Below are 20,879 nucleotides of genomic sequence, written 5' to 3' on the forward strand. Positions count from 1 at the left end.
TTATTTCATGACTCAGTGGACATGAATCTGAGCAAACTCGGAGCTAGTGAAGGACACAAGATACTGATGTGCTATATACAGTCCACAAGGTTGCAAAGAGTTGGACATGACCTAGCGACTCAATAGCAACAAGAGTAAATGGCTTTATGTTTTGAATATGTAAAGGAGGAAGGTTCTGTGTTATATCTGGAAAATGAGAAAAAAATCAGTCACAAGTATTAAGAAGCTCTTAATATTGCTGTTTAATAGATATCAATCAATTTTTATTGTAATAAATTATATTCTAGTCATCAAAAATGACAAATTTGAGTGTTTCCTATGTGTTTTGAAATAGAGAAGATTAAATCTAAGTTACTAAAATGATTCAAAAATATTTATGAGTTACTCTATTAGTTTGTTCTTACTTGTCAAGTCTACAATGACAATGTCTTTCCCTCCCTTTCGGCTAAATAAACTTCTTGCACAGCATTCTTTCAAATCTTTTCAATAGCAGTACAAAATGCTAGAACATTCCCTTGTGCAGTTAAGCAGTAGTAGTGTCAGTTGCTTAGTTATATCCTACTCTTTGTGATTCCACAGACTGTAGCCTGCTAGGCTCCTCTGTCCATGGGATTCTCCAGGCAAGAATACTGGAGTGGGCTGCCATTCCCTTCTCCAGAGGATCTTCCCAACCCAGGCTTGAACCCCGCTCTCCTCCAGGCAGATTCTTTACCTCAAAGAGATGATAGACAAATGGGAGGAGGCAAATTGCTTGTTCTCCTAATTGTCCCTATGTCTTTTAGCTATTGCTATGTCGGGATAAAATATACCCTATATCCTTAGATTATCAGAGTATCAATTATGTTCATTACCAAATAATGCAATGCCATATGCTTATGAATGTAAGTAAAGTTAAAAAGTCAAAATAGAGTTAGCTCAGGACATAAAAAGCAATTTGTATAGAGGTGGACATGACTGAAGCGACTTAGCATGCATGCCATTTTAAAAGCAGAGCACAGTGGCTTAAAGTTGGGATTTGTGTGAGAAAGTGCCAGTTTGCTTCCATAGCAACAAACACAAGTGCAGTTCAAGGTGTGCCTTTGGGGAACACTTGGTGCCTCTGTGTTGGCTCAGCATCCCTGGGGTTATTGTTCATGCCCAATTCTAACTCCAAATATTTGCAGTTAAATTCTCCTTTCTGAAGATAACTCACTCTTAAAGGTTTTCTTTGCTAGTTCATTTGAATACTTTACATGTGTTAAGGTGAAAAGAGTTTTAGTGATTTCAAAGTGTTCCTAGCATGTATTTCAAAGGATGTTAATGCTTCACAAATCCAAATGTTTCTGGACACAATTGCTCTCATTACAATAAATACTTTCATTATAGGCAAAAAAAACCCACAACAGTTTAAGTGTCATACAAAATAGCCACATTTGAATTGCCCACACTGTGGGGCAATTACTATTAAAGACTTAAAAAATAAGTGGTGAAATCAACTGTAATGTGATAGTAGTAGCAATTTCCACCACTTTCATATGAATTTTAAATGACAGATATGCTATTCTCCAAATGTTTCTACCATTTTGTGATAGTTTCTAAATGACAGGGATACTATTTTCTGAGTGACTCTATAGAACAATTCCCTAGTACTATTTCTTTTAAATAAATATATAAAAGACATTAAGAGGACAGGTTGTGAATTATTCAGTAGGCTGAAAACCAAATTCAACCACTTACTAGCTGTGTAGTACTGGACAGATCTTTAAAAGGTCAGTTTTCTCATCAGTAGATTCAATGAGGTTGTTAATCCCTGACCATCAGCATTTTAATTGAATTGACTGAAAAACGTATCTTAAGATTTCAGCATCTATAAATGATTAATAAATAGTAGCTATTTTGTGGTAATAGAAATACATTTAGGAAAATAATTTGAATTACTAGTCTTGGTAGTAACACAGTATGTAAGTGAGTAATGATTGGAGCATTTTTATATTCTTTACATAAAATGTGATAATTGCTGAGCATTACATTATGAAATCAAAAGAAATTGAAGCTATCACACAGAACATGCTATGTTTACAGCTTCACTGGAATGCAAAGTCAAAGTCAAAGTGAAGTTGCTCAGTTGTGTCCGACTCTTTGCGACCCCATGGACTGTAGCCCACCAGGCTTCTACATCCATGGGATTTTCCAGGCAAGAATACTGGAGTGGGTTGCCATTTTCTTCTCCAGGGGATCTTCCCGACCCAGGGTTCGAACCCAGGTCTCCCGCAATGCAAGCAGACACTTTACCCTCTGAGCCACCAGGGAAGCCCCTATTCTTACCAAATTGAGCAGCATTCTTGATTTTGATTGTTGATTTTTCAGTTAGTTTTTATGACTTGGAATTCTAATAAAGGTTAAGCTTTCATATTTTAAAAAAATCCCTGACTATTGCTTTTCTGTGCTAATTAGTCCTTTCAAATTATCTTTTTCACTTTAAACTTGAAAGAAGAGAAAAACAATCCTAAAAATGACTTAACGTCAATCCTGTTTAATGGATAACAAAGTAGTATATATTCATTTCCTCCATCAGTTGTTTTGGCTCAATTAAGTGTTTTGGATCCACTGATAGTCTGAATTTCTGATTCTTAGGACAAATATAATCCGATGTAAAATACAGGCTGTATTTGAAAATGTAAAATATAAGTACATTATAAGCTACTCCACTTAAGGGATTTTTAAAAACTGAATGAAAAGGAAGCCAAACCAAAATAAACCTACGAGTGGTCCGCCGTGCAGAAGAGGAGATAGAACTGTTGAGAGAGAAGGAGTTCTCATCTCTGTCTCCTGATACACCTCGGCGAGGAGGAAGGATGGAGGAAGGTCTCGGCAGAGAAGAGCGCTTCTCTGGGCTCTTGGTAACTCCATCCTGGTTGGAGAAAACAGAATGACGTTGGGTTCCCGTGAATCTTCATATACAAAGAGGTTATATCGCTCTGGCTAATTATCCTCTTGGGCCAATAGAGGAATTTCTTTTAATCCACACTACTGACTTGTACATACTTTATAACTATTTCTGCTTTACAACTTAGAAAGAGTTCAGAATACAAAAATATATTATTTTGGAGTGAATGCTAAAAATTGACTGTGAAATTCAAATTCTAAGTGATAACATGAGTAAAACGGTGCTGACGTAGTCTCCAGGTAATTAATAATTTTACTGACAAGTCTTCATCAGCATGACACTGTATCACTAAGAAAGGACTGGCAGAAGGGCACTGCATGCACAGTATTTAACTCTGATCACTCCTGTATACAGTGCACTTATGTGACAAGAACGTTAAGCACTTTACGTTCATTGATTATTTAATTTTTACCCCAAAATATTATAAGCATTTTAGAGCTGAGGAAACAGGTTTCAACAGTTTACGTAATTTTTTTAAGAATCACTGAACTGGGATGTAGCAGATTTAGTATTAAATCCTGATGTGTCTGATGCTGAGCCCAAACTGTCTATTATATATTATATAATTTGGTATCCTGAGATTATATGTGTCATATGTAATATCAAATACAATATATTTTGTTTGTATTTGAAATTTGATTAAATATCAAATAATAATTATGTACTGTATATCTTACAAAAACACAACTTCCATTTTTTAATGATTAAGCTGTTTATGGAAACATTTAATTGGTATTAGTTTTTTAATAGGGCATATTGTTTATATGTCAAACACTTTAGGATTGAAACTCTTGGCTTTCAGACATTTACTGAATTGCATCCTTCTCCCAAATTATATTCCTTTCTGCACCTTTGGTTGGCTTGCTGCCTTACCTTGTTCCCTGATTCTGAGTATGGTAAGCGGTCTGTGGAGCCCGCTGAGGTGGGCTGTGTGAATAAACTGTCAGAAAATGTAGCCCTTTTAGTCGCGCTAGGGCAGGCTGAGCTGCATCTTGGGGACTTTGTGCTACCCTGTAAGGCAGGAATCTTTGACAAGGTAGAATTCTAGCCATGGAAGAAAACAAACAAAAGCACAAAATAAACCAAACTATGAAGTAGAAGGAAAATTAAAAAAACATATAAACATATAAGAAATTAAATGTCTACTTTTAATAAGAACACATGATAAATGGTTATAATCAATGACAGACATGTATATTATGTGAGAACAAGAGATTTTCATTGAATACCTCTTTGTAACTAGAACTAAGAATATTCAGAAAATGAGAATATAGATTAAAATATTATTTATAAATTCTATGTATAACGTCTCTGATTAAGCCATAGAACTTATAATGATACTGTATTTGGAAAATATCTTGAGACTCTACTAGAATTATTCCTTTAATAAACACAGCACTTAAATGGTATATATAATCAATATTTTGATTTGCATTTCAAGAACTGTAGAACAAAGTATATTCCAATAACTGTCGAACAAGTATATTTAAGGCCTAATAATGGAAAATATATTTTTAAGCTGAGAAAATGTATTTTTAGATTGTCTACACTGATTTCATCAGAAAATTGCACATTTTAAATACAATGAGTTCATTTTATGAGTTAAATGCACACCAGGGACCAAGCTGTACCACAGAATTAGTAACATTTTTATGTTAATAAATCACACATTTTCTATGATGTGTTATAAATTCTAAAAATTAAAGTCAGCACTGACTAGACTGCCCATGAAAATCACACTCTCACAGGTGTTGATAATCCCTGGGGAGACTGTTGTCAAGTACAAGTGTAAGTGCTTTGGATGTATATACACAGCTTTTGGAGAAAGCTATGCTAGCATGCTACATATCTTGTGGGGAGACTGTTAAAAATACAGACCAGTATAACAAAGCCAAGGAGGTTCTAATCTTCCAATAATTAATATTATTTAGCTGTTACAATAATAGCAATTAAAACTAACGTTTCTAATCTCAAGTTTTAACCTTTGTAACCACTTTGACATAGGCATAAGTATTCACAGATTGCACAAATCACTTCTTGTTTTACAGGCCCAGCACCTTAAGTGGGAAGTGTAACTGGGTCCGCATAAGTCATTCTTTTTTGATTGACATTATCCACAAATAAGCAAGTTTCAAAAGTGTGGTATAGGGTAGAAAAGTGAAGTAACTGGATTGCCTTAAATGATGAAAGACATCTACTAATCTCATGCTAGATACAAAACCAAAATAAAATGAACAAACAAAAAATCTCAAATGAAATGAAAGATTATATTGATAGATCAGGTTCACAATAAAGATCAGTTGAAAAACTGGAGAGAACTGTTCTGATAGACACAGTGAATATCAGAGGTAAATAAGAGTTAATCCTGGGATTTTAGGAAACTATAGGAAGAGGATGAAGTTATAAGGAAAAAGAGAATAAATTAGAAAAATTAGAAGGAATGGTGGTCTCTCTAATCTCTCTTTGTACGAAGACTGAGATGGGCATTTATGAGGAAAAAAGTTAGGTTTTGTTTGGTTTCTGTACAAGTGTGGGCACTGAATGCTAATTCTTGTTGAAACACATTTATGAAAATAATTTGAATTATTAGACAGTCTTGGAAGCAACACAGCATGGTAAGTGCGTAATGACTGGAGCATTTTTATATTCTTTGCATAAACTGTGATAATTGTTGACCATTACATTATGAAATCAAAAGAAACCGAAGCTTTGCACAGAATGTGCTATGTTTACAGCCTCACTGGAATGCAAATTTTTACCAAATTGAGTAGGATCCTTGATTTTGATGGTTGATTTTCTAGTTAGATGTTAAGCCCAATAATTCTAACAAAGGTTAAGCTTTCATATTAAAAAAAAAATCCCTGACTGTTGCTTCTCTATACTAATTAGTTCTTTTGAATTTTCATTTTTACTTTAAACTTGAAAGAGAAAAAAATATATTCTGAAAATGACTTTATTTCAATTCTGTTTAATGGATAACAAGGTAGTAAGTATTCATTTCTTCCATCAGTTGTTTTGATTCAATGTAAAATATAAGTATTAAGGGGTTTAAAAAACTGAATGAAAAGGAAGCCAAACCAAAATAAAACCAAGGGAACTGAAAATTTCTTAAAGGTTTTGCAAACAGGGTATACTGAAAAATTGTTTTTATAATGAGGAGAAAACTCACTTACTTTATGTATCTGCTCCTAAAGAGTTCTACTTTTTAAATAATAATAATAATAACCATTGCTATTTATTGAAATAAATATTATGTTCTAAGCACTATAGAGTGCTTATTATATAGGAATTTTTACTCTTCCTCTTATTTTTGGTAAATTAAGACACAGGAAGAAAAAGATTATATATATTAATAAATGTTCAAAACTTAGATCTGATTTGTTTCATAGCCTTGCTCTTAACTAGCACAATACACTAGTTCTCCATTAGAAATAGAAGATAAAGAGATATAAATCTTGAAATAACAGCAGGTCAAATAAAATTACCAATGCAATAAATGGATTGCCTTATTTTCAGTAATATGTCTGAAAACATTTATACAATAATCAGATATACAAATAATTTTTTAACCAACATAAAGTGCCTTGGCTTCAAGATGATATAAAAGGTTCTGCTGTCACCAAAATGAATTCCTGTTTTTCATAATAAACAAAAAGTATAAGTTGTGATTTATATGTTATATATTATGGCTAAGACCCGGAACATTGTGATATCATTCAAATTATTTGTCTTAATTTTAAAATTTCATTAGATTCCTTTTTTCCTTTCATTAAGAAAGAAAGAAAACACTTTGTATTGTCTTTGGTCTTTTGAAAGTTTAAAAAACATGATTAATAATATAAAAATAAATTTTCAAAATAAGAAATACAAAAGATTTATAAATATGAAAGAAGCTAAACATCATTAATATACCAAATTAAAACAACACAATATTTCATCTCTATCACTTGTTAAATAAAGAAAAAGCAATATCTAGTAATAATGAATACAAGCATGTTCATATACAGCTGGAGTACATACAAGTCTAGAACCTTTCTACAAGACAATTCTACAGACTTTCTTCTTGAAACAATGATTTTGCTAATAGAAATCTACCAAGGAAATGTATATGGACACATTCAGCCATAAAATATTTCTACTGCAATACCACTAAAATAACAGAAAACTGCTTGAATACCAAATAATAGGAAACTGATAAAGCATATCACTGTAAAAATATAAAATGCAACATTATAGTCATTAAAATGATGTATAAAAATGTTTAATGACAGAAAATTTTTAGTGAATAATTAAAAAAACTGATACACATCTTCCATCTTTGTTATTAAACCTATAAATGTTTAGAAAAATTAATATCTTACATCAAAATGGTAACTGCAATTATCTTTAAGGAGATAATAATATATTTTTACTTATCTATATTGTTTAAAATTCTCATATTCTTAATGTATAATAACAATGAAAAAGTGCTGTAAAATATAGTGTTGATTGCAATGGTTTATCTTGATTCTATGAAAAGCAAATAAATTGAATTCTTTCATTTTTCTCCATATCATTGTGGTGTTTCATATGTTTCTTCTTACTAACAACAGAGGCAGCCTTCATCCCAGCTCTACCCTCACTAGCTACCATCACATTCCAGAAGATATCAGGACATGCTCGAATGCCATCATGCTGGGTGAGCGAATTATTTAAAAAAGTAGATGTCTAAAGTCTAAATTTTATCTAAAATTATTAAAACACTGCCACTAATACCAAAGGGAACTTCAAATAAAGAATAAGGAAGGCGGTATTTTACTCACAGAGACTTTGTCCTTTGCCTGTTTAAATACACCGGGAGCCTGAGGTGATTCAGCACCTGCTGCTGTTGAAAGAAGAGACACAAACAACCCCACACTTAGTGGCTAAAGATCACATAAATGCATTTTTCATACCCTTTGGATATTCAGTTCTGTCAACAGACTAATGTAAAGTGAATTTTGTTTACACTGAGACTTAACTTCAGTAATTAAAGAAATCTGAATAATAACAATGTTACAGCATGTGGCTTCCACTACCCAGCGTGCTAATTACTACATAACCCGTGTTTACCAAAGCACAGATAAGCACACCAAGTAACTTTCTGTTACCAGTGTACCCTTAAATTACTATAGATCCTTTAGAATGGAAATCACAGGACAGTTATCCGAATGCTGCAGAATTTAAGGAAAAGGGGAGTGTTTGGTTCTAGGGTGGGTATCACATAAGAATACTCACAGAGATTCCCAAACCTTCTTTATGTAGCCACTGGCATATTTCTGCATTTTATATTTTAAACTGTTACAGTCTGCCAACCCCTTTTCCTCTACACCCCTGGCATTTCATAATAATAAGACACACTTGTTTGACATGAAATGTGTCACATGAGAAGGGAAGGAAAGAAAAATAGCTTGTCAAGAAGAGAAAACAGGAGAGGAATTTCAAGTTCAATAAAATAGACCATGTTCTACACATGCACTTCCTGTATGAAATTATTACCACATCTGTTACTGTTGTTTTTCTTGCTGCTGTTTTATACCTCTGCTTTCAATTTTAAACTCCATTATCTCCAGCATAATTTCTGTTGACAACTTACCTGACTTAACTATTTTCATAATTGAACACAACCTTTTGTGTTTGGGGAAACTATCCCTATTTAACAATTGAGCTTAGAAAATAAAAAGCTGGTGTGCTTGCTTTAATTTTCTTTCACAAGAGAGAAATCCTCAGGAAAAAATACTTATCCTCATAAGCACTTCAAATGAGTTTTAAAAAGGTTTCTCATGCCATATGCAGTTCTAACACAAAAATAATAGTGGCCTACAATATGTTCTATGCTATTTAGGACTGGCTAGTAAGATTATTCACAGATTCTGAAACTGTTTTTTCAAAGAAGCAGTGCAAATTATGGCTCTTTACTATTTCTATAATATAGCTCATGTTTCTGTGACATATATGCTTTGGTTTAAGTCAGAGGCACTCATTTGGTATATGCTTTTTGTTTGAGTATCTTAATATCTGAATAAAAAAGAGCAAGATCCTAACTTAGTCTAGAGGTCTTAAATTTCCTTTAATGAACGAAGTAAAAGGCAAGTTACTCTCAGTGTGGCAAACTGAATACCAATGACATGTGGGTACTTCATCAAACCATTTGACATTTCCTCTGGAATTATCCAATCCTAATATAATTTTCATCTTTTCAGATGGCATATGGGATTTTTATGCCCAAACCAAGAGATTCTGCCTGTGGAAGCATTTTTCTAAATAGAAAACATTCCAAGTTTAATGAAAATGTACTAAGTGAGATAAAATTTAGAGATGTCATGTTGATTCATAATTCTTACCTTACTTCCTCATTCTAAACCTTCATCATCAAGGTTTGTGTATAATTATAAACCTTCTACTTTCAAATCCTGCCTTATATACTAGTTCTTAAAGGAAGCACATGAGATACTTCCTATATGAAGAACACAAATTAAAAATACTTGAAATTTTTAGCGGCTATCACAAAATATCAATGCCTTGATATTCTTTTTCTTACAAGGGTTAACGCTGCTGCTAACCCTTTAAAGCCATCCAACAATTTATGTAAAGGTGCTTCTAATGTGTATATAATGGAATGAAAAATAATGCTTTCTGACTCAAGCTCTGATACCTTCCTTTGTAGACTGCAAGTGTGCCATTTAATCAATACTAAAATAAAACATATTATAATTAAGAGTACCCTAATATGATTATACATTTAAAATACATACTTTGCACTGAAATTGAGGAATAGAGTTTGCATTGTGGATATTACATAAAGGCTTTTATTATGATTTGTAACATGTTTTGCTCCTTATTCCACTGCTTATTTAAATAGTAAAAACAAAGTACATTTGAAGACGACAGAACAATAAGAAGACAGCAAGATAGAAAATAAACCTAAATTCTGAGATATTTGGAGGAAGGGGTTTATTAAATTGATTAAATTTTTTACTACTAAATTATAGGGGGAAATTTAATATTTTGAATCCAACACATTTTAAGAAGATTCCAAGGACAAAATGTCAACCAAGAGATGCAGTATTGTCAGAAAGCCTAGCTAATTTTGGATATGAAAAATAAACTCTGATGGGATTACCAGACAGTTTCTTTTTCCCTTTTTTTTTCTTTCATCTGAAAGCAAAGCAATTTTTCAACCACAATTTTATCCCAGATTTGCTTCTCATTCTCCATCTCAAAATCCCTATGCATTCTTGGTGGTCCTCAGTAAATTCATCAACATCAGTAACAGATTTGGCAGTAACAATATAGAAACTAGGACAAATACGTATGGGTTTAAGCATGAGGGAGTAAATAAGCAAAATAATGAGAATGCATACCACGGTTATATTCATCGCCATCGTCTAACCAAACACACAGAATGAAAACAGGAATCCCCAGAACGTGACACTAGAGCACAATGCCAAGATACAATCACTGTTAAGTCTGAGCATGACAAAGAAACAGATGGTCATGACCTCTTCTGTAGGGAAGGGGATAAAAAAAGAATAATGATACAAGACACTTAGTAGCGAAATTGTTCATGACTGCTGAGATTCTTGGAAGAAAAACAAAATGAAGCTGCTAAGGTAATGAGATAAAAAAAAAATACATGTCTATGTTTGCCAGCCACATTGCAGAATTGAACAGTCACCTGTCGTTTTCCGCTTAACACAGGAGAGATGAGTTGGTCTAGTATATTTGATAGCAGGTTTTAAAATGAATTTCCTGGAGGGAGAGTGGGCCTGAACTTCTGTTTTTTTAGCAAGTTCAGCCTTCTTATAAACTGCTATGAATAAGAAAACACAGAAAGCATACCATCAGGAGAAAAATACACACTTGGAGCAAAACCGAACGAAATTTCATCAATAATTAGTTACCACGGTTAGGCAGTTTCTTCTACAAGAGTAATAATGAATTACTTCAAAAACATTTATAAAGAAGTGATTGTGAAATGAACCTTTTTTCCTTCTCATTTCATCTCTGGAGACTGTGCTAGGTTCCTTTTTAGCTATTTTTCTTTCAGGAGTGGAAATTCTGCCTCTCCCGGTTTTAAAAGGCTTTTCTTTTCTATGTTTCTCAAGAGATGATCTCCGAGCTTCCTTTTCAGCTTTCTCCTCTTTAGGGATAGTTTCTAACTGTTCTGTCATGATGCTTCTATCATCATCTGTGGATCAGAGCAAACCATGACAACAACAACAACAACAACATTAGTAACAAATGTACAAAATCCTCCATCTGTCTAACATAACGCAAAATAAAGAGATAAAGGGACATTTTAAAAAGTCTAAAATGAAAAGAAAAGTTTTTCCACTAGGATACTGGATTTTATTTGGGAGTAGAAAATTGAAAAATAGAATGCACACCTTGAGTGTCCACCCAGAGGCTGTCAGCATCCATGATGGAGTCATCAATGGTGGTTTCATCTTTGTAATCCTCATAGGTTTCTGTCTTATATTCTGAGAGTCCAACCTCTTCTCTCTCCGGGGAAGCCGGAGCCTCTGGGGAACCGTCCTTAGGTTCAGCCTGGGCTTCAGCTGCCTCTTCTGCTTCAAGTTCTTCTTCAGCATGGGGTGATGGTCTCCTTCCCACCTCGGGCTGCTCGAGGGCTGCAAAACGCACACTGTGGGACCCTGACTCCCCTTCATCAGTTGTGGTTTGCACGACAGTGATGAAGTCGTCCTCGATGGTTACAACAGACTCAATCACTCCTTTGTGCTCACCAGGACAGGTCTCCACAAACTCCTCCCTGGCACCTGGGGCACCCAGGTCGGTAATCTGAAGGGTGTCTGAGCGGAAGAGCAACTTGTCATATTCTCCCCGGGCTTCGATCTCTTCTTCCTCGCTCTGAGCCTCTGCTGGTTCAGCTCTGGCAGCTTCAGGCAACTGCTCGGTAACATCGGAGGGCGTGATGGAAATATCCGGGGTCTCTTGGCTTTCTTCTTTTGGCAGCTGAATAAATTCCATCTGGACATCAGCTCTCTCATCTGCGGCTACATCAGCCTCTGAAACAACAGGTGCACAGGGTATTTCCACAGACAATTTGATGGCAATCTCGTCTTGAATTAGAGAAGATTCTGGGGAAGTTTCCTTCTTGCCCTCATCGGCTTTCAAGGACTCCATGGTGAGGCTTTCATGCTCACCGCTGGACTCATAGGATTCTTCTTTGTCCACAGCCTCCTGGTGCACCAAGTCAGGCTTGGCCACCTTCTCCTTGACTTCTGTTTCACTAACTTTGGTGCCTTCTTTCACGTGGCCTGACTCAACACCCATAAATGCATCTACCTCCTGAGGGGCTGTGGATGAGGGGACAAGGTCCTGGGTAGCCTCAAGTTTAAGCTCTGCTGCCTCTCCAGCATCTACATGTAGGCCTGAGGCCATCTGTCCAAAGTCACTGATTTTAATATCTAACTGACCTTGTTCAGCTTTCTTCACAGCCAAATCCAGTTCTGGTTCAGCTTTTTTGGACGGTTCTACCTCAGCTACCTCTGGCACTGAACTAAGAACTTTCTCTTCTTTCTCAGCCATGACAGGTGATGCATCTTTAGAGACTGTCAGTTCTCTGGCTGAAGCTTGCTCCTGGGTCACTCCTAATCCAAGAGTTTCAACTTCATCACCAGCATCTTCTGTTTCCTTGGTGTGCTCTTTTGAATCAGCATGTTCTTCACTTTTCTCTAGGACAGTATCCAGCTTATCATTGGCTTTCTTCTCCTGATCAAACTCTCTACTCAGTCCTGATTTGTCACCAGAGATAGGTGGGGATGCTTCCTTCTCAGCACTGACTTCATCTTTTACTCTTCCGGCAGCTGCCAGCTTGACTTCAATTAATGAAAGATCAGTGGCCAGATCTCTTCGTGCTTTATCATCAGTGCCTTCATAAAAGGAGCCACTCTCCCCAGATAAATTCTCACTGTCTTGAACAGGTGATGGGAGGGGGACTGTGTATTTATTGAACACACAGTAGCCCAGGTCTTCGAGTTGACTGTCGGTTTTAACGATGATGTGGTTTTCATCAGTGACAGGGGGCAAGCCAGTGCTACTCTCCTCCAACACAGTCTCTGATGGGACTGATTTTCTCCTGGCAACTTCAGTGTCTGCACTCACGGAAGCTAATCTTGACCGTGTGCCTGCCAGGTCTAGCATTTCAGGCAAGTCAGGGGCCATGACAGTACCATTTTTGTAATAATCTTTGGCTAGGAAAGGCGACTCACATGATGTCTCGACTCGGGCATTTTCCTCTCCAGTATCTTTTTCTTCCTTTACCTGTTCTTTTTCTTCTTTGCTTTCGGTTGGGAAGCAAGGGGCTTTGTCCACAGCAGGTGTTGTGGCTGGAAGGTAATCATCTCCTTCATCCATACTTCCACTAGTGTTGGTTAGAATGTCAGAAGCTAGGGGGGAAAGATCATGCCCTCGACCGAAGTTAAACCCAAGGGCTATGGAATCCAGGCAAGACATGGGCAAATTGATGGACATGCTTCTTTGTTCTATTGCAGACCTACCACCAAGTCCTAAACTCCTGCTTAGCGTCAGATCATCCTTATTCTTACTGTGGAGATCCCTTTTCTCTCCATACACTTTTGGATCAATGGTGAACATTCTTTCTTGGGGAGAACTGGGTTCTTCTGGTAAGTCAGCTGGATGACTCTGTGCGAGAGTGCTATACCCTGCTTCTTGTGCCGGAGCACTGGGCTGGGGTTCTTCTTCTGGAAGTGTCTTGTCGCCATCTTTATGCATGGGAGATACAGCATCAAAAGCCTCTTGGGCACTTTCTCTTGTGTCACTTAGTTCATAGTAATCACTGACTGGCTGGATGCTTTTGGTCACTTCTTTCAGGGCGGATGTTTCAAAGTACTTGGACATTCCTGACTTGTCTTCATAAAATGGCATGCCAAGCTCAGCTGATGTTACAACTCCAACTTCTTCTACCTTATGGTCTTTGTCAGCAACTTTTTCTTCAAAGAGCTCCTGGGTGGCACTCTTTTCACTTAGTGCAGTTGGTTCACTCATGATTTTTTCCGGTGTCTGAGTGGTCACGGCTGAATCAGTAACTGCTTGCTCCAAACTTACAGGGAATGAGTCCTGTTTTAATATATCTGTGGGAGGCTCCTGGCCCTTCTCTTCTTTTTTGGAGTAAGTGTGTTCTGTGGAAGGTTGAATTATATTTGTTTCTTCATCTATCAATTTTGGGGGTTCACTCTCTTTTGGCATGGCTTCTTTGTCAGAAATGGTTGTTTTTTCTTCAAGCTTTAAGTGAGGTTCCATTTCAGCAAGTGTAGATTCCTGTCCGCTGAGGGTGGGAGTCTCTTTTATCTGCACACTCTCTTCCTTTATCACCCCTTTCTCTTCTGAAACTTTCTCTGGGACACACTCTTCCACAATTGAAACGTGAGCATCTTTGGGTGCAGCAACTGCCCCTGGGGCTGGTGCTTCTGCTATTTTGTCAGGTTGATCCTTCTGGGGCTCTTCAACTTTAGAACTATCTTTGGCAGTTGCTGGGCTACCAGTTTCTTCCAGGGATTTGTGGTCATCTGGCTGTAATAGGGTGGGAGCAAAGGGTGATGCGGCTGCAACTATTTCATTTTTTGAGATGTCAAAAGGAAGAGTGAAGCTTCCACCCTGAAAGGGACTTGGCATGGGAGAATCAAATTGTTTGCCTTCCCATTTTGGGATATCCTCAAGTACATCTTTTTCCTTCATGGGTGTTAGGGGGCCAGGAGATATGGGAGCAACTAAACCCCACTCGTCCTTTTTGGCTTCCGTTGGCATTTGGATGAACCAGTCCTTCTGCTCTTTTGCAGCTGTGGGCTCTGCAGGAAGGCCAATATCAGGTACTACTAGGCTTGGTTCTGTCTTGGGTTTTGTATCTTCTAGGCTGGCACCAAGAGTGTGCCCAAACAGAGTGGGAGGTGCTTTTTCTTCTTCTGTGCCTTGTGTGTCCTTTTTATCAGGGGAAGTTTTAGTCGTTTCCAGCTGAGAAACTAAGGCAGCAGGCTTAAGGTCTTCACCAGGCTTTCTTTGTGTCTCTGGTTCCTTTTCCTTCTTGTCTAATGGCTCGGCTGGAGAGGGAGTCAATTCCTGTTGATCATGAAACTCCATCTTCGAGGCTGTAAGTAAACCTGAAGTAATTGGGTTGATTTTTAAACATAATAGGCAAGGGCTTTCAGGCAGTAAGCTTAAAATTATTTTTTGAAATGGCAAATGAATGGTAGGCTTGAAAGAAAAACTATGAAACATGCAAGCATGCTATTCATTTAAAAATTAAAATGAAAATGTCAGGACTGAGATATATTTGTATGATTGCTACAATAAACTCCCAATGTGGATTAATGTGTACAGAAATTGAAATAAGAGTATATTTTGAATACTCTTTTTCGTTTGTTTGGTCTCTCTAAACAGTACATGATGTGTACTATAGTAGAAAAAAAAAGTCATATGCCTTCTACAGATAAAAATTACAAATTAAAGAAAATTTAATAAGTAGTTAACATTAGGGTACAAAATAATCTATATAATCTATAATCTAAATATGGGAAAGAATTGATTTCAGCCAAACTTTTTCTTTTCTCATTGCAAAGTGAATTGGTAGCCCATGGGCAGAAGGCCAATTAATTTATAATAATATGCATTAAATAATTTCAGCTAGCTTGACCAACAAATGCCAAGACCAGTTTTGGGGGCATTGAAATGTTCCTAGAATAAAGTTTTAGAAGTCATCTAAGATTAAATTTCGGTAATACAAATAAATAATTGCTATAGACTTTGTTTGATATGACCTAAATATTAACAAGACAATTTCTACCACAATTGTAGAAATTTCTAAATTTCAAAATTCCTAAATCCTAATCATTACTTAGTCTGTATGATAGATATAAGAAAATCTGAATTATACTGTTAATACTGGGAAGTTACATGAATAACAAAATTTTAATAAGAGTCAACTATTAAAATGTCTTTTTCTCCTTGGTCATGACCTCATTTCCTGGAATGTGACCAACAGGTGAAGCACTGACCAATATTGGCTTTAGAGACGCTTCACAGAGACTAAATGAGTCTTTGTAATTTTTATTTGTTCACCAATTCAAAAGGCTCCACAGTGTCACTTGCATTTTACAGCCAAAGTTATTTCCTTGTGGTCACTAAGGCTAAATGTAATTGTCTGGAGAAGATTTGGGGGAAAATTAATAAAATTCAGTCATCTGAATGGGTAAGTTGAAGGGCAAGTGTATGGATCATCATTAACTTAAATACTTGTGTGTTGTCTTGTCACAGTAGAAAATAAATACTTTATGACTTTTCTAGTAAAGTTTAGATGAATGAAAACTCAAGAGAGATGGTGATGATCAAAGGGGTTGGTTGCCATGGAAAGGAAATGATATGAGAAGCATCAGCAGGTGCTTTTAAGGAAACTAAACCAGTATTCACTGAAGCATAAAAAAAATACAGCACATTGCAGTTGCAAACAAAAACCATTTTACCATTGAAGCCCGTAATAATGTGCCAAAATCCACCTCTACGATTTGAAAGAAAAGCATATGAATTGCTGTCCCCCAAAATAAAAATAAAAATATACATGTATTAGCAATGTGACTGGCAAACATTTGAGATGAGGAGGGGCGGGGGCGGAAAAAAAGCTCACATAGCATCATCAGCCTGGCTGCAAAGCGTATTGTATCATGGCAAAGGAAAACCAGGAATTAGCTGCAGCAGTGGAAAACCAAGCTGCCACACAGCACCTGCACAAGCCACACTCTTTGCTCTTTAAGTCTCAGACAGAAGTCTTGGTATCATGAGACGACCCAGCGATGGAATAGCATTGGAAAGGCATCAGATTGATAAGCTGCTGGAGAGATCACTTGCAACAAACACATGCAAATCCTAAGAAAGACACACCTTCCCCGGCAGAGGAAGGGGTTTTTACTTCTGGAGACACCTCCGTGACCGTGACCTCTTTTACACTTTTCTCCTGTGGGGCCCCTGCTGGGGCGCTGTCTGCAGGAACTACTTGGGCCTCCGCACTAGACTCCACTTGGCCCTCACTGAGGCCCTTGGGCTGGTCTGAGACCTTGGCAGCCCCACACTCTTTCTCAGGAAGAGTGGCAGGTTTCTCTTCCTCAGCCATTGGACTCTCTAGCGTTTCTTCTTCTTAGGGATGAAAAAGATGTTGACATCATGACCATAGAAACATATATGAAACAACAGAAATATTATTCAAGGAACGCTTTCAGCTCTATTTTATTGACCTCACAAGAACCTCTTTTATCGTTTGGATGAACAAATTAATATCCTAACGCAATGGAAAATTAGTAAATATAATTGACTAATAATGATGCCTTTTAAAGTCTCATTAAAAGGCTATTTATTTTAAAACTTGAGAGCTGAAAGGGTTTTATTGCTCTATTACCCTTAGTGGAAATGGCAGTAAGTCGCACACAATGTGGAAAGCTGGCTGGAAATAAGAGATGGCGCTGCCAGATAACAGATGGTTGTGAAAAGATAGATGCATTGATGTGCTGCAACAAACCTTTAAGTTTGTAAGTCATGTGCTGTTTTCTCCAATGCAGGAAGCCCCTACATACGAATTCCTGATTACTTAATGTAAAACATGCAAACTTTGCTAAAGGGATCTTTGGGAGTAAAAAGCCTGGCCTCAGAATAATATCCAATTAGCCACTTTATTATCAACTTTATCATCAACTTTATCATGAAATCCATCAAAACTCTTTAAGACATACTTTATTATTTTTAAGGCCAAAGACTATCTAACTCAATTTTACCTTCATTGCATTATATGATTGGAGAATGTAAAATTTCCAAGAAGTAAAATATTTTGAAAAACAAGATCCAGGTAAAAGTTTCACTGCAATTTAGAAAAGTCTACCTCTGGGACATGACTGTTATCATATTGTTCAAACCACTGAAATAGCAGTAATATAGTTTTGTATAGTTCTCTTTGACACTAAAGAAAGAAAGAAAATGTGCATATTATAAAGTTTCATTTCTGCAATTCAAAACAAAACCACCAAGGAAAGATAGCTGAGTGGCAACAAAACTGCCAAAATATCCTCCGCAAAGATGTATATCACACAGAAAAATATTAACAATTAAAATGTAATAAGACAAACTTATGAAAAGCCATGAATTATGCTGTTCATTTGTTTCTCATTTATACTTCAAATATCAGTAAAATAAATCCCATTTTATTGCTTCAGAAATTAGAGGGAAATACATAAGCTGTCTTATAGTTCTTCAAATGAATGATTCTTTTGAAATTCCTAGGAACAATCATATATTGTTTAAATGGATCTGTGAGGAAGACTATAGCTGGAAAGGAGAGAAATTTTTTGAGAAACATTAAGCCCTTATGGGGAAAAAAGAGAACTGCTTCTATTTCTTCACATTTAATGCACAGATACTTTCATTTTTGTAATTTAACTGTCAGTAACATTTTAATAATTCAGATTCTAACTTATTATTAAGGCAATTTTTACAATGCCATAGAATTAGAGATTTTGATTAAAGCTAAGAGACTTTTAATATAGCTGCTTTGCTAATACCTTATTGGATGAAATCAATTTAATTTACATTTTTTCTAAATCCATGTAATTTTTTAGCTTTCCAGTTTCTCATTTTGTATAAATCATGTTTATTTCCACACCTGTTCTTTATTCAAAATTCACATAGTTTTCTTAATTATTTTAAGTCCATTTAAGTTTACTCAATATGCATTGTATTTTTCTATCAGAATGTCTGAACCATTGGTGCTCTTGCCTTGGAACTGTCTGCCTTTACATTAAATATTACGCCATACAAAAATATACTCTGCACTTAAGCAAGTTATTTTTCCCCATTTCAAAATGACATTCACCTAAGCAAAAAAAAATTAGCCCTATTTTTTTCTTTATAATACTACCTTGTTAGAATGAGATAAATTGCAGCCCACTGCCCACTTATTTTATCCTCTCCACAGCCAACTATACATAAGGTCTCCACCTTAAAAAGACTGGAATGACAAAAGCTTGGGACCATTTCCTTCATTTTAGCCCACCTCTACTTATCTGAACCAAGATTTAGTCACCTAAGGAAGCCTCTATAGTTTCTGTAGATGTTGAAGTGATTTGGAGAAACAAATTCATTCCATAACATTTATTCTACTCTAAACAATTATTTCTCTTTTAAAGGGCTATCACATTAACGTGGCACTAAATAGAAACCTAACTCTCTAAGTCTGGTCTAGTAATAATTAAGGGTCATCTTCTTTGGTTTGGGTAAGAAGATACATTCTTTCCCTATTGATATATTTGCAAGGGGTAGAAAGAAGTCATACTTTGTTTGAACTTTTTTTGCTTCCTTCTCAGAAGCCTTGAAGAAAAAAATGAAGTACTCACATGTCTTAAATTAGACTTCTTCCATATAAATTGTTGAGGCATTTGGATGGACATGAGCGATATAGGGACTTCACTTTCATATGGAAAAAACAGGCTCCTGTCCCTCCCACCCACACATGGAGGCACACTTAAGGTAATGCACGTGGTCAAAGCTGCAGGCGGGGGAGGAGGAGCTAAAGGGGACCATGCTTGGTTCACCTTTCTCCTGGCCTAAGTGGGCCTCTGCACTCTGCGCTGGGACACTGGGGAGCACACTAGAGGCAGTCCATTGTGAGCTGAACAAAGGATGCTCATAGTACTCCTCATCGGAATTGGAAGGGTCATCATCAGGCACAGACACCGAGATGGAGGGGGCTAGGAGTCTACGCCTCTCCCCGCTGGTGGCAGGTTCGTGGCTGGGGAACCTGTGTAGAGGACCTACTTGATCCTCAGCCCCTTCATCTACAAACAGACACACAGGAAGAAACTGCAGGGAAAACTGGACAAGACAGACACAAGATCAGACAGACGAGACAAACATTTGCACAAGGACATGGGGTCACGGAAGCAGCACAGCAGGATGGAGAGGGATGAGTGAGACCAAGCTGGTGGAGGATGGGAGACAGTGAGATTTCATGCTTCAGTAGCCACTGAATTTAAACTCTCCCTTTAGGAATCTTGTCACTGATCTAAATGAACCAAATGCTCTGACACTCCCACTGCATAATAGAAATTATCTTTACATCTTCCTCAAATGAGTTAAAATAACAACAGAAACACTGGGAAAGAAACAAAGCACTATAAAACAAATGCATTTGTTAGAAGAAATTCTTTCAAGTATGTACACTTTTCTCATGTTTTTATCAATACATTTATAAGTTACAAAAGAGGAAAGCTGCTAGGACCTGATGCCTGTACAATTCTGAGAGAAATTGGGCCTGTGGAAGTACAACCTTAATTATCTAGTATGCTCGCATGGTTAGCATTTTGGTTGATTTAATTTTTAGTTCATGACTTCCACCAGAAAGTAATTTTCACTCCTGTTAAGAAAAATCTACAATGCATTATGCTTCTTTCCTGTCTTGCTTAGGGGAACACAACTGGCCTAGCTTTTTCTTTGAATGCAAACTCCTAGGCATCCTTTTGAATCCAGTTCTTATCTGCATGGCTGTGAAAGTATTAGAAAGTACCCAGCAATATACACTTGTTTCCTTGTGTTCTGCTTCTCTTCGGAAGGCTTAATAGAGATAGTTAGCTGAGAATTTCTACTGAGGTGGCTTCTGACCCATCACAATTGTATTCTATGAAGTTTCACTTGTACTACTGTTTTTATATTTCAAAGCCCTCATTGTATATTTCTCATGGAAATGCTAAAGAAGCTGCTCTCATTTCTTTTCTTTCCCATATTTTAGCTTAGAAATCTGTATTACTTAAACATATTTCCTTTAGAAATATGAGTGTAGATCAATCAGTTTGCTTAGCATTTCAATGAGCCTAAAGAATGATCACAAAGAACAATATCTGGCTGAGACACTGTATGTATCTCA

At 36.5% G+C, this 20,879-nt stretch overlaps 1 protein-coding gene across 39 annotated transcripts in view; it reads right to left on the minus strand.

Moving 5' to 3' along the window:
• The window catches only part of MAP2 (microtubule associated protein 2), a 299,075-nt gene that overhangs the window by 22,757 nt on the left and 255,439 nt on the right, over nt 1-20,879 (minus strand). For 5 of the 39 annotated variants that reach the window (XM_040228612.1, XM_040228616.1, XM_040228611.1 and 2 more), the window contains 7 exons: nt 16,859-17,110; nt 11,335-15,084; nt 10,929-11,135; nt 10,623-10,757; nt 7,729-7,790; nt 3,800-3,970; nt 2,743-2,890 (listed from right to left, as the gene is read on the minus strand). In XM_040228612.1, coding sequence (XP_040084546.1) covers nt 2,743-2,890; nt 3,800-3,970; nt 7,729-7,790; nt 10,623-10,757; nt 10,929-11,135; nt 11,335-15,084; nt 16,859-17,110 — 4,725 coding nt within the window. The remainder of the gene's footprint in view (nt 1-2,742; nt 2,891-3,799; nt 3,971-7,728; nt 7,791-10,622; nt 10,758-10,928; nt 11,136-11,334; nt 15,085-16,858; nt 17,111-20,879) is intronic. The other 34 variants (XM_040228653.1, XM_040228623.1, XM_040228629.1 and 31 more) reach the window with 19 other exon arrangements.

This window comes from Oryx dammah, unplaced genomic scaffold (genome assembly GCF_014754425.2).
Source record: "Oryx dammah isolate SB20612 unplaced genomic scaffold, SCBI_Odam_1.1 HiC_scaffold_27, whole genome shotgun sequence".
Taxonomy (NCBI): domain Eukaryota; kingdom Metazoa; phylum Chordata; class Mammalia; order Artiodactyla; family Bovidae; genus Oryx; species Oryx dammah.